Raw genomic sequence first — 13,661 nt, 5'->3', positions numbered from 1 at the left:
TTCCATCCCTAATATTAATAAAAACAAAAAGAACTACTAAAATGTGAGCTGTTATCAAGTTTTCAAAATTAAAATTTAGTAATATAAAGTGGTATTGAATACCATATGGTCCATATCATCCTTGAAATCGTACGTAAGCAACATATCAAACGGTTCATAAATTTCGATTTGAATAATCTATTTTTTTCTTTTTCTTTTACCAATGAGTGTAAAGTATGTTCTAGAACCAATTCAGTTGAACCCCCATAGAACCAAAACCAGTCGGTGATGGTTGGGCCAGTGGTTGGACCGGAGGTAAAAGCATAGTGCATGGAAAAGATAACCGAATCCTCTTTCCCAAGGATAGTGCGTAATGCATGCAGAGAATCCTACCCGCGAGGAAATTCATATTCCGACGGAGTCGAAAGTCATAAGGTAATGGTGTTTAAGGTTTATCCGGGCCTGCTTTCGCGCACCGTGATTACATCTTCAGAGGGAGCTTTGTCGTCCGCAAGGGTCGAACCTATGACCTCTCCACTGAGAAATATGAATCTTACCACTCCATCAACCTTGCATTGACAACATATAATGTTATTATCTAATCAGTAATCACGGTGTAAGGGATCCACACGTAAAAAAGACCCAAAAAAAAAAAAAAAAAAACGATATTCTATATCTCTATTTTAATTAAATTTGACTTTGTACATATTTTCTCAATCGAATTGAACCGAACCGAATCGAACCGAACAAATTAATTAAATATCGATACCAGACCGGGCGTCCACAGTCAGTCCTCGGTCCACTCGTATCCCTGCATAGCATTTTCACTCACTTTGCTCTCTCAAATACAAATCCTGAAAACCCCGCCGCTTCCATGATCCATGGAGAAATCTCTGGTATCACTCAGTCCGGGCACAAATTGTTCGTCATGGAATTACTGTGGCCAGAGACTCGCCACTGGATCAGTCGACGGTACGCTTTCCATCTTTGATTCTCCTGAACCCGATTCCTCCACCTTCACCTGTACTTCCAAATTCAAGGTTTGTACTTCTTTCTTCCATCTCTTTACTCCTAGTTGAAGTCATTATCTCACACAAACACGGTTCTAGGTCTCTGAACAACCCTGGTTTCTTGTATTCTAGGTCACTTTAAATGGTCTCGTCAGGTTCTCTGATGGAGGGTTGTGGCCTTAAAACGAGTTTTACACTAGCTAGTACGAAAGGTCAAGTCATTTGTGTGTTTTAGGATGAGAGCTTATTGATATACATATACATTAATGGAATAATCCCTTTTCTGTTTCATAGACAGAGTAAAGTCTAGAATTTGTTCTTTAATGGCATTTTTTGTTCTACGTTTTGAAGTTAAATTTCTTGTAGGCAAATGAATCAATTATTGTGAAAGTTGTTTGGATTCCCCCGGAATATGGTGATGCAGTTGCATGTGTTGGCGCAGACGGAACATTCTCTTTGTGGGAGGAAGTTGAAGAAGGTATGCAAGTCAATTTTCTTTCTAAACATGAAATGAACTTTGTAACTGTAGTAGTTTTTGTCTCTTTTCCCTCCAATTATCTCGCCAGGATGTGCTGTTCCATTGGAGGCAAGTTACAGAACAAAATTCATTAAGCTAACAGCTAAATGAAGTGGTGATTCAAATTTTTTATTGAGAAAAAACAAACAATTCCATATCTGCACAGCTTTTAAGGGAAAAATGAAGTAGATTTCTAGTAAAGCATGTTAAGAGAGGATTATTTTGGACTCTATGCCTGCCACATGTCCTTTGGGGCCGAAATTATGTCAGTTGCTAGATCGCAAAGTCCCTTGCTACATATCAAGCTTCAGTGCAATGGAGTTGACCAAAGTGGCATGATAAAGCTTTTGGAATCCAATGCAAATTTTGAAAAATAATGGATGGGTATACAAAGATAATATGCCAATACATTGAGAGTGCAATATGATTGTGCTTGTCTAGAAAGGTTATAATGGCCAATCTCTTCCATGTCCCTAGAGATTCAATGGGTTGGAATTACAACATCACCCGTCCGTGTCACATAACAAGGTGCACAGTCTATACATTCCATCTTGACTGCACACTGATGTAAAATTTTTATTTTGCACAAGGATGTAAGAATGCCAAAAATAAGAACTGAATGGTTATAGGAAGTCCTCAGTACAAAGCAGCACTGTGCCACTGTCATTTATTATCTTCATTTGTTCTTATAGATGACCAACCTCTCACATGGAAGTCGTGCAAATGCTTTGAAAGAACTTCAGCTCTGGTGCTGGATCTCCAATTTAGAATTTGCATTTCAATTTTAAGAATGGTGAGTATTCCCCCCCCCCCCCCCTTTCTGACTTTGTTTTGTAAACCCCTTCTGTCTCTATTGCTGTTGAGCTAATTACAGCCTGTTTAGAAATGTTTTTTTCCAGGTTCTTTTTTGCTGACATTTATTTGTTTTTCACTATTAATATCATGACTCCATGATTGACTGTGTACTTAGTATTATTTGCTCTCAAGAATGGAGCTTGGATCTTTTTATCAGTTAAGTTAGTTAACTACATTCTTAAGCTCAAGCTATTAACTTTTTCATTTTTTTTTTTTTTTTTTTTTTTTTTTTGTAATAACTTTTTCATGGTATTGCCATCATTGACCTAGGTTTACTATTAACTAAATTTGATTTGTTGAACAGTTGAACTAGCATTTGCTGCTGCAAAATAAATCAATCTAGAATTGGGATAACATCCCCTATAAGGCATAAGTTCAAGTATCATTAGTATTTCTTTGTAGTAACATCTATGAGTATGATCAATTACTCATTGTGCTTTATGAGCATCCATTGCATTTGTGTTGTATCTCCAATATATTTCCTTCAGTCTTTGTTTTCTATTTGCTATTCTGGTAAATTTGAGAACCCTTTTAACCTTACATTTTAAAGAGGATGGGGCTCTGAGATTAACTGGCTCTTACTCTTTTCCTTTAATGGTTTCTAGTCTGGAACAGCTTCTCTATGCAAAGTAAGGGAAAGTCTGCATATATAATGATCTATGGGCACAGGGAGGGGGGGGGGGGGGGGGGAGGTTGGAATGGGTTGGGGAGGTAGGGCATGCATATGTATTCTATTTTATGACTAGATTTTTCTGCCAGAAGTGGAGAGAGCCATCATCTAGGATTGCTGCAACTGCATTGAAAGTGCCATCTTCATTTTTGCTCTGTAGATCAAAACTAGGGAAATATGCATTATGTGCTTCACCCAGAGGTGCATCATATTTCAGTTTCTCCCAATAAATGGATGGGCAGACCAGGCCATCGGGGGTTCTGTATAAGAACATAAACTGTTTTACAAAGGGAGTAGAGGGGGTTAGGTTTTGGCAACTAAATACAACAAACTGTAGCTCATTCGTGTCAACGCTTTTGTAGATGAAAATGGTTTTTTGTTATTAATTGAATTTGAAGTTGTATTTTTCCATTTCTCCTAACTACTGAAGATGAGCTTGATAGAGGTTCATGCTTCTTCAGCTCTCTTTCGCCAAAGAGCTTAGAAGAACTCATAGACATTTGCTGCTGTGATGTTAGCCAAGAAATGTAGGACCTTATAAAAGTGGATACCGAGCATAGTCTTGGGATATTGATAAAAATGTGATGTGCTCTGCAGTATTATCACTTTCATCAAATATTGGTATTCTGAATGGGCCACCAATGAAAATTTGAGTGAACAACCAAAAGTTTTGGATTGCCTCAATGAATCCTTAGCCTTACTAATTGTCTTCTATTTCACCTGATGGGGGAATTTTCTGGGATAATGTCACTAATAACCTTTTAGCAACGTTGTAAATTTTCCTAATGGAATAGTTTCCAAACAAATAGGATCCTCAAGTAAATGATATCAGTTGAGGACACTATTAGTCAAGGTCCTCAAGGAATATAGGACCCTGTAAAAGTGGATGATAGTCAAGGAATGTAGGACCTTGCAAAGTGAAGATTGTGCTGAGCCTTATGGTCTAGGGAAATGAACAAAATATGTGATTTCTTTGTAGTTTCATCACTTTCATCAAATGTTGGTCTTTTGATTGTGTCGCTGATGAGATTCGAATGAACAACACAAAAGTTGTTGGATTACCTACGAAGTGGTTTGAATAATTGGCGGATCTTGAGTTTTCCACATTTTCTTCCTGTATACTTCGGGAAGGAGTCTCTTGGGATATTTGGGAGGCCTCTCACAAATAACCTTATAGCAACTATGTAAGACGTTTTGGTGGAGAAGTTTCCAAACAGATGTGTCCTCAAATAAAGAATTCAGATATGGGATGCAAGCTTAATGAGATCTTTGTTGTGGCTTCAACAAGGAACCAAAAATGTTATCAAGTTAATGGTGATGAGGTAGTAGTGGGTATCTGACTTCAAAGGGGAGTCAGGAGTTCCTTTATCATCAATGCTGGGTGATTTGTCAGTACAACAGCCTACTAAGATTTGGATTTATACTTTGCCGATTTGCCATCTGATATTGGAAAGGCAATAAGTTTGTGTTTTCTGAAGGCACTCTATAAATTAATAATGTGTTTCAAATATGAACTCTCAATGTTTCTGAGTTTGAGTTAGAATTTTACTTTCATCATTCAACTGGAGAGCATGTGATATTTTCTGAATTGGAGAAATTCCTGATCAACTGCTCAAATCTGTTAGTTGGATTGTCTTTCCTTCATTTATGCTGTGTGTTTTTAATTGTTTTCCTTTTGCTTGCTTCTTTTCTGATATTATCTGGTTCCTGGGTGTGTTGGCGTTTTACTGACAGTTGAACAATCTTTTAGTTTATTTGTTTCTGCTTCTCAAAAATTACTTTGCAATGTTCATGGATTCAGAGACACACAACTTTTGGTTATTATTGGTGTCATTTACTGTCTCAACACTTGTCTAGGTTGTAGCTTATTCAGATGGCCATGTTGAAGTCTATGAGCTTCTGGACCCCCTGGAACTGAATAAGTGGCAACTTCAGGTACATCTTAACTTTTCTCATCTAGCTAGTATGTTAACTGAGATGTAAACATGTTGGTTAAAGATATTTTAGACAACTGATTTGTTTTACTTCCTGTTTGTTCAATACCAGTGTAACAAATTTCATTGTTTCGACTTTTCATTGATGGTCTATATACTTTCAACTCAACTTTTTCCCAACTTCTCTCCCTTTTTTTCCCCCCATTTTTGTTTTATGGATTTTTTTCTTTTGATATCTTGGAGAGAATTGTTGGTATGGCATGTTTCATACTCCTAATGTTTTTTATTTTATGAGATTTGATTTGAGAAGAAGAAATTCTTTCTTTTTTTGGAAAGGGGGCGGGGGTGGGAGGGAGGGTTTACTGTTTCATTGCTTTGGGTTAGCTTGTGGAAAGATTTAAATTCAGAGGTGTTCTGAATAATCTAAGTTGAGTTTGAACTGCTGTTTGCTAAATTTCAAATACTGGAAATCACTGACATCTGTGTAACAATATTTAATCAGAATTATTTTCAGATGTGGTTATGGGTTGAAGATTAAAACATTTGATTAATACAGTATATGTTTTGCATGGCTGTCAACTATGCATGGAAAAGCTTTTCATGTTTCCCTTTAAAATGTTCAGAAGGTGGTTGTGTATTACTGATATCCTGTCGTAGGTGCCAGTCTGAAGTGGTTATATTAAAGCACCTAATTGAAAAGTTTCCTATTTAAGTGATTACTGAGTCTAAGAAGACTTGAGTAGAGGATTGTAACTCGTCCTCCTTCAAGGATGGGGTTGGAGGGTGAGACGAGCACAATCTTGACCCAATGGAAGTGTATTGGAGTAAGGCTGAACCAAAATACAGGTTTTGACCACTGGTAGAAAACTAAGGTCTTAAACTGCAGCTGCCAAATATTTAGGAAGAAAATTCCCTAGTGGAGAGGGAAGAAATAGAAGCTGTCGTAGAGTAACTGCCCCTTTATAAATTGGTGATGGCATTACTCAAATTGCATGATCTTGGTCTTGTTGGGTAGGTAACTCCATAACTTTTCAGAAGGCACTCAAGGCAGGCACCAGAGTAGCAGACAAGTTTCTAATATTCAAAAAATGGCCCTTAAAAGTTGATGGAAGGAGAAAATAGATTTTATTCTGCCTCAACTTCTATGGCTTTTAATGCTAAATCATATTGGCATGCTCTGCCCTTTTCTGAAGAGAAAGTCCAGTGACCACTTAGTAAAATAGCATAGCAGTTCAATATTCATGAATTACCAGTTCCTAATATTTAAAGATCCAGTAAGCTGCCATATGGGATTTGCGCTGTGGAATAGTACCAGTAAGATCAGCATCCTACTGGTATGTCTAAGGGTAGTGTTTTCCCCCTTTTCTTTGTGGGTGCAAGTTTATGTTTAAGAGTTATACATGGATAATTTTAGCCTTATCCCAACTTCAATTTTGTTGCTTTCCAATGCCTAAGGTAAGATGGACAATATATTGAATTATGCAGCTTCCCGTTTCCCAAATGATGTGACTCTGGTTTTATTGGACTTTTCATTATACTCATTAGTGCAGCTTATATAATAATCATGAATTTATCTTTCTTTCAGATATAAAAAATCATGAATTTATCTTCTTCTTTTTTTTCAGATTCCATGAAACAAATATAATTCAGAAAATATAAGGTTATAATTTGTAGTTGTCTCTTTAACTCTTATTTGTCACCTGAGTGGCCAAACAATCTCTATCTTAAGATCTATTGTCATGAGGGTTTTATTTTTAGGTAGCAAAATATTCAGTTGCTTCCTGTCAATTGAGGTATTCATGAATTTGATGAGACAATGATTATATCTTCTATCAGGCAGAATTTCAGAACGTGATTGATTCTGTATCAGGCTTCCAAAAGCCTTCATGTCAATCTGCATCCATCTCTTGGAGTCCTCAGAGAATCGAGAGCTTCCAATCAAGTTTTGTTTTGGGTTTTAATTCAGATCTACCACAATTCAATTCCTCCAAGGTGTATACAAAGCTTTAATTTTCATGTTCTCTACTGCAGTACTACCAAGGACAGTAGTCAGTTTTTTACTATTTTCATCATTTACTTAATCAAGTTTTTCTTTTTGTATTTAATTCCTTCATCATTATGTTTGATGTGTGCTTTATCACTGAGCTGATGGAATGAACAGTTAACCACGTCAACGCCAAACAAGAACCCCCCCCTCCTGCGGGTGCATGCTCAGTGCCAGTGGGTTAGTTCTCTTTAGTTATCGTAGAGTGGGTGGGATATTATATGGTGTGCACATGCTAGGGATTCATTTTAGTTTTCTGATGCATTAAATTGGATGAAAAATGTGATACGCCATTTTAGTTATCGAAGAGCAGAGTTTAATGCACAATACAGAAAAAGGTTCCTTGGTAGAGCAATTACATAGTTGATACTAAGGTATCCTATTCCGTGTTAGGCTGGGATAATTCTTTTCCAACAATGAGTGGATAAGCCCCCCCCCCTTTACATTTATAAAAGAGCGTGGTTAATGAGGATGGATGGTCGCAAGTCTTTAGTGTTGCTAGATCTTTAATTAAGCGTGGTAAAATGATTGAAAGAAAAGGGTGTACCCATGAAGGCTTCCACACACAAGCAGAGTCCAGGGGGGGAGATTTTGATAGGACTGTCTTTCTATTGAACAAATGAAACTGTCCATGCTATCTGTCTTACTGTTGAAGTATCTTGGAAAGGATGAATTGCTGGAATGGTGGATGTTGCATATCTGATGAATAGAATGATATAGGTTTGGGAATTTGATGAGGCCCATCAAAGGTGGCTACCTGTTGCAGAGCTGGCTTTGCCTGGTGACAAGGGGGATCAGGTCTATGCTGTTGCCTGGGCACCCAATATTGGTAGGTAAGCAATTACTCAATCTTTAGTCCTGGTTGGAGTTTGTTGGAAAGCATCTTTTGTTGAGATATAGCAGTTCATTAAAGAGTTCTCACCTGGATTTGGTAGTAGGATCTGAATCTGTAATTTTTGTAAGACTATGAATTGAATCAAGCTTTCTTGTAGGCCATATGAAGTAGTAGCTGTTGCAACACACAAAGGAATTGCAATATGGCATCTTAACCTGAGCCCTGACACGGACGGAAGGCTTTCAGTGGAGAAGGTTGCCTTGCTGTCTGGTCATGAAGGCGAGGTATGCGTACAAGAAATGATTGCATTGTTATTGATGCTGAACTACTTGATTACTGATGGTGTTGTTGAGGCAGATTTATTGATTTTTCTTGGTACAGTAATGCTGCATATGATTCTGTGTTGTAGGTGTGGCAAATGGAGTGGGACATGAGTGGAATGACATTGGCAACAACAGGAAGTGATGCATTAGTAAGGTTGTGGCAGTCTAACTTGAATGGAGTGTGGCATGAACAAGCTACCCTTGAGTCCACTTCCTAGGTCCTGCTCCTCTCATCTTCTCTTTGGTGAGCGTATGATCTATCCATATTTAGTTCAGAGCAGAGAAATGGAGTCTATATGACAAACGACGAATAGAATTGCTTGCTGATTAATTATCTATCTACGTAACCCAATTAGTTGTATGATTGTTTATTATTTTCAGTCATGCATAATGTGCCAATGAACAACGTAGTTTCAATTCACTAGCCAAAAAAATGAAAAATGAAATGAAACATTCTTAAAACACCTCACGTGATTCACATTTTTAATAAATATCACAATTTTAAATTTTATTTATTTTTCACTTAATTTCATTTTCATTCACCACTTTATGCTATAGTTCGAAATATTATTTGTCTTTAATGATTTATCCAACAACTTTATAACTAATGGTTACCTACAAGTATGAATCGGGATGCATTTATTTGGTTGAGAACTGGTCCAACCTAATTTTGACTAGTATTATCAAATGTTTGAACTCTGTGTGAATTATAAACAAAGATCTATTAAGATCTATTAGTGATTGTGTACACAAATCTAAAAGCTAATTACTCATCAAATAATATATATGAGATTTAATGCTTGCCTCTTCTATGTGAATATTTTCTGCACCCTATATGTGGAATTTTACTAGTTTTATACAACAGGATAGTTCGGGCTCTAAGGAGATTTCAAACTCTTTTAGTCTTGACTACTTACTATGAGATCCAACTCTTGAGTCTTGACTATTTATAATGAGATGTTGGTCATTGGCAATTAAATCAATCTGGTTGGGAGTGTGGATCATCTCCTTTAACCTGTGTTCTTCGACGGCATTACAACCACAAATTATGTAGGGTCTACAAGTAAAAAATAATTTAAAAATTTTAAAAAAAAATTAATCCCAATCACATTAACCCTTTGGGCCCTCTGTAATTCATGGTCATTAGTCGATGGGAGAGGCGATCCGGACTTTGTTTGGACCTGATTTGTTTTTAATTTAAGAAGATTTAGATTGGTGCCCTTAAAACCCTTTTTCGGGATGGGGCTTAAAATCCGAATCGTATTACCAATTGATAGGCATGAATCGTCATAGATGAATGGATGGGCATACATCTGCTGACGGATATGATGGCTACATGTTTGTGAATGACAAAACGGAATCAGGCCCAACTCCGAGTTTCAAGGCTACTTGGGCCCAACTAATCCTATTATTTTGGATGGACGACCTGTTTTCGAAAGTTTTTTTTTTTTTTTTTTGGGGGGTTTCAGAAATGAAGGCAAAAGGTAAGTAAACGAAGGAAGAAAGCTCGAATGGTGGAAAATAGTCTATCGGAATGCTCAGTTTGTTTCAGAAGATATATTGTAAGCTTTGCTGAAAGATGAAAAATGGCTTCTCTTGGCATTGTTTGTATTGGAACCCCCACTTCCCCTAGGCCTTTCACTTTTCTTGGTTCACCAGGAAACCTTCAGAGAAGCATATCGATAGGCTGCCCAGGCAGTAGCCGCAGTGGAAGATATTTAAGGGGAAAACAGACCGTCCATGGTTTTCTGCCGGTCGATCCCTGGGCACCCACCATTGATTCTGAGAGCTTAACATCGCAGCTTTTTGCGTTTTCTCTCTTCCCTTACTTGGGTTTCTTGTATTTCATCACCAAATCGAATTCTGCTCCAAAGCTCACACTCTTCGGATTCTACTTCTTACTAACCTTCGTGGGAGCGACAAGTAAGTTACTTCTCAGTAATTTGTCTACACTTTTTGCAAGTTAGGCTTGCTGCGAATTGGGCTTTCTGGTTTCACTCTGAATTTATTATATACCTATTTTGCCTGTGTAATTCTCTATAAGAGATTCATCGTTCTTTTTAAATTTTTTTTGAGAAATTGGGTAGATATGGTTGATTAAAACTTCCAATTTATTGTTCTGAGTCTTGATTATTATGCAGTTCTTTGGGTGTAGACATTTCCTTTTTAACTGCATTAACTTGGCGAAGAAGAGGTATTGGGAGTTGGGACCATCTTCCCTTCTCCTTCTCTAATTATTCATCATGAGATCAGTAATTTACAGGCAACCTCTGAAGTGAGGTATGAAAGTAATAACTTCCCTCTTTTCCTGTTCACTTATACAATTTGCTTAGGATGTAGAAACCACAATAGAAATTGGTCTTTTAGTAGCCCAAGGGCATTGTGGGAGAAGAATAGATACAGCTTTATATCTAGTTTTTGGTTAAGAGGGGGCTTATATTTACTTAACTAGAGAAATAATGTTAGAAGAGGGTAATTATTTCTTTCCTTGGGCATCATTCTGTATCAAGCCTGAGGATCATGAATACACAAATCCACCCTTGTGAAACCTGCCAAAAATCTGAACAGAATTTAGTTTCGCAGACATGATGGGGCACAATTGTAGCTCCTAAAGTCGCACGTCAATGCCAGAATATCCTCAACTAGATAAACACCACCACGGGATCTTATATTGTCCCAACAACACTTGAACTGCCACCTGAGAATCAGAACAAACTTGAATTTGTTGGATCTGCAAATCCTTTGCCTTCTGTAGAGGACCAACCTTCATAGTTGGCAACTTCATTCGATGTACATTCCTTTCATCAGTTCCTGTCTGCTACAGCAAAGAGAGCCCTTCCAATGATCATGTTTCAAAGTGCCATACCCACCCACACCATTACAAACTGGTCCATCACAGTTAACTGCCATCCACTCAGGCAGTGGGCTGCATCCAACTAACAGCCAGTTCACAGGGGTATATTTGATCAAACATTTGAGTTGGGAATCGCTTGTTTGGAAGAATCGAACTTGCCCCTGGTATCATGTTCTACCCCTTGCAATACAGTGGAGCATGCCATAGATTTGTTGGAGAATATGCGACTATTTCTTTCCTGCCAGATCCAATAGACCATAGAAGTGAAATTGAATTTTCACACATTGCTTTGCAGAGAATACCTAGAATTAGATGCACAGCCAATTTAGCTCCAGTTGCCAAGAGTCCAGAAGTTGCCTCTGAGAACTTTCAACCTGCAATTCTCCTTCCACAGCCACCCAGTGCACAAGAAGTGAATAAGAGTTGGTTGATGGTTTCATCTCCCTGGAGACAAAGCATGCGGGTAGCTGAAGTGATCAAGTCTTTAGTAGATAACTGACCCTGCATTGTCAACCAACATATGAAGGAGAACCGAAGGTTGATTAGACCCAAATCTGTAGCATATGGATCATTGCAATTTGGGATAGGAAACATGGATCTTCAGTTAGATTTTCTTTCCTATTAAACAAGGGGAATCTGACCTGTGATATATTGCTCCTGAGTCCTGCCCCACCTTCTTCCCACTTCTCAAATTTTATAGGTGGGTGTTATTGGTTGTTGAACTGCATCCTGAGGTTAATGGGACTGGAGAGTTTCTTGGTAGGACATGAATTATGGAGGATCTCATGGTAATATTTATGAAAATCTTCAAGAGAGCCAGAGAGAGAGAGATTGAATTGTAATCTTCATGGAATTGCTGGTAAGGATGAAGCTTTAACAGTTTGCAGCTGGATGATGGTTGTACTTGGTTCAGGCAATGTTATGAAACCCAAACTGTGTGTTAATAGAAAATTGGGAAATTATTGAATCCATATTTGCTCAAGAGAATTTCGCATAAATTGCTGATGATTCTGGCCATTGTTGAGATTGATATACAATTTTTTCTTAGGAATGATCATCAGCTCATTTGATATGTTACAATCATCTTGTTGATTTTTCTTACTTTGATCTGTTATTGCAAATTAGAGCACTACTTTCAAATTTACTGATCAGTCTGATTCCTCTTCTTTTGTCCCACTGTGTTGACTTCCTATGTCTAGTCCCTGCTGGAATTTATGGTAAGTTCACTGCTGGCTCATTTTGTTTTCTGAAACTTGTTTCATTGAAACACACCCTTGGAGTTCACCGCATTAAATATAATTGTGTCGCTTTATGTGTTTGGACCTTTTACAGCGAAGTTGCATTATGGTACCTCTTTATCTAACGTAGATTGGCTTCACGGTGGGGCTGAGTCTTTGCTCACACTCACCAACTTGTTTATTGTGATTGGATTACGTGGAGCTCTGAGAAAGATTGAGGATGAAAAGGAAAGCACACCAGAAGTTCTTCCAAGGATCAAAGAGGAGGAGAAATCCTCTGTTTAGATATGCAAAAATTCCAATGTTTCCTGTTCTTAAATTCTGGTTTCCCATTGCATATCATGCCCTCTACATGAACTAAGCTCAAGTCCTTCACTGTCCACTGTTCCTTGAAATATGAAGTTGTTTTGTATTTTGTATTTACAGTTGGTAATGACATAGGATGGGCCAATGCTCTGTTGAGATATTATGCGTACAGAATCCACAATCTAATGGTTTCATTTCATTTAAGAAACTGGTGTAGCTGTAGCATCAATGAATGAGACCAGTGTGGTCCAACTTCCTGCTTATGCAATTTCCCCCCGTTTGGTTTGCTTTGATCTTAGTTGCTGAAACTTCATATGGTAGTTCCCATTTCAAACTGATTCCATATGGTAGTGTGCTTTGTGCTTCTCACTTTGGGGGGCCATGACCCATGCGTGCCTTCTCAACTCATGCTTAGTTGCATGCCAAAATTATGCTGCTGTGAGTCCATTCTGTGCATCTTTGATGACATTTCATTTACCTTGCCTAGAGCTGATGGATGATCTTTGCTGGGTCTTAGCTGTGGGACCTCTGGAACTAAAATCCCAGCCATTAGAGTGATGCTGTATCACCCACAACAGTTTGATCTGAATGGTAGGATCATAATTGAATTCATCTTGTTTGGACACCAAGGCTTGAGGTTTTTGTGGTTGTATTCTTTTCCTTTTCGAACTGTTGATGTAGTTGTAGCTCTGATACTAAATGTTAAAGTATTTTTCTCAATATACTAAAATCTCCGAAGCTGATGGAGCATGTTGAATTGAACTCAATAATCTATTGTATATAATGCTGGCTCAATCTAATGCTCATTCACTAAATTGCGTCATATAAGACATGATATCTTGATCTCAATCTGATTCTGAATCAGAATAAGAAATACCCTCCCAATTACCAAACTCTGTTTTCTCTTTTTCCTCTTAAGAGATTCCTGGTTCTGATTGAGTCATAGACGCGTTTTAGTTGAAGGGATCCAAGGAAATAAAATCTTCTAATGGTCAAACACATGCGCCGGAACTTCTAGAACTGATTAGACACTCAATAAGTCAAATTTTATTTTCTTTCTGGGAATGATATTTAGAGTCTTAGACACTCACTCACG

The 13,661-nt window shown here is 37.8% G+C and overlaps 2 protein-coding genes across 2 annotated transcripts; both read left to right on the top strand.

Annotated features, from left to right (window-relative positions):
• The first annotated feature begins 739 nt into the window (after positions 1–739).
• On the top strand, positions 740–8,747 carry SEH1H (Transducin/WD40 repeat-like superfamily protein). Its single transcript, XM_089142107.1, has 8 exons — positions 740–1,019; positions 1,356–1,467; positions 2,199–2,299; positions 4,889–4,966; positions 6,802–6,957; positions 7,730–7,842; positions 8,002–8,128; positions 8,254–8,747. Exons 1-8 carry the CDS (start codon positions 861–863, stop codon positions 8,383–8,385), a joined length of 978 nt encoding a protein of 325 aa, XP_088998233.1. The 5' UTR covers positions 740–860; the 3' UTR covers positions 8,386–8,747.
• Positions 8,748–9,632: 885 nt separating this feature from the next.
• LOC149029765 (1-acyl-sn-glycerol-3-phosphate acyltransferase) lies at positions 9,633–12,671 on the top strand. Its single transcript, XM_089142108.1, has 3 exons — positions 9,633–10,090; positions 12,221–12,238; positions 12,354–12,671. Exons 1-3 carry the CDS (start codon positions 9,754–9,756, stop codon positions 12,542–12,544), a joined length of 546 nt encoding a protein of 181 aa, XP_088998234.1. The 5' UTR covers positions 9,633–9,753; the 3' UTR covers positions 12,545–12,671.
• The last annotated feature ends 990 nt before the right edge of the window (positions 12,672–13,661 follow it).

The sequence above is a fragment of the Hakea prostrata genome, chromosome 1, assembly GCF_041222555.1.
Source record: "Hakea prostrata isolate BN-2017 chromosome 1, UWA_Hpros_2, whole genome shotgun sequence".
Taxonomy (NCBI): domain Eukaryota; kingdom Viridiplantae; phylum Streptophyta; class Magnoliopsida; order Proteales; family Proteaceae; genus Hakea; species Hakea prostrata.
The sequence above is the reverse complement of the archived record's forward strand: the minus strand, read 5'-3'. Positions and strand labels throughout refer to the sequence as shown.

Coding starts and splice junctions, on each gene's coding strand:
- SEH1H (XM_089142107.1), top strand. CDS start 861: ATGGAGAAATCTCTGGTATCACTCAGTCCGGGCACAAATTGTTCGTCA. Junction 1,020..1,355: donor CCTGTACTTCCAAATTCAAG/GTTTGTACTTCT, acceptor AATTTCTTGTAG/GCAAATGAATCAATTATTGT. Junction 8,129..8,253: donor TGTCTGGTCATGAAGGCGAG/GTATGCGTACAA, acceptor TCTGTGTTGTAG/GTGTGGCAAATGGAGTGGGA.
- LOC149029765 (XM_089142108.1), top strand. CDS start 9,754: ATGGCTTCTCTTGGCATTGTTTGTATTGGAACCCCCACTTCCCCTAGG.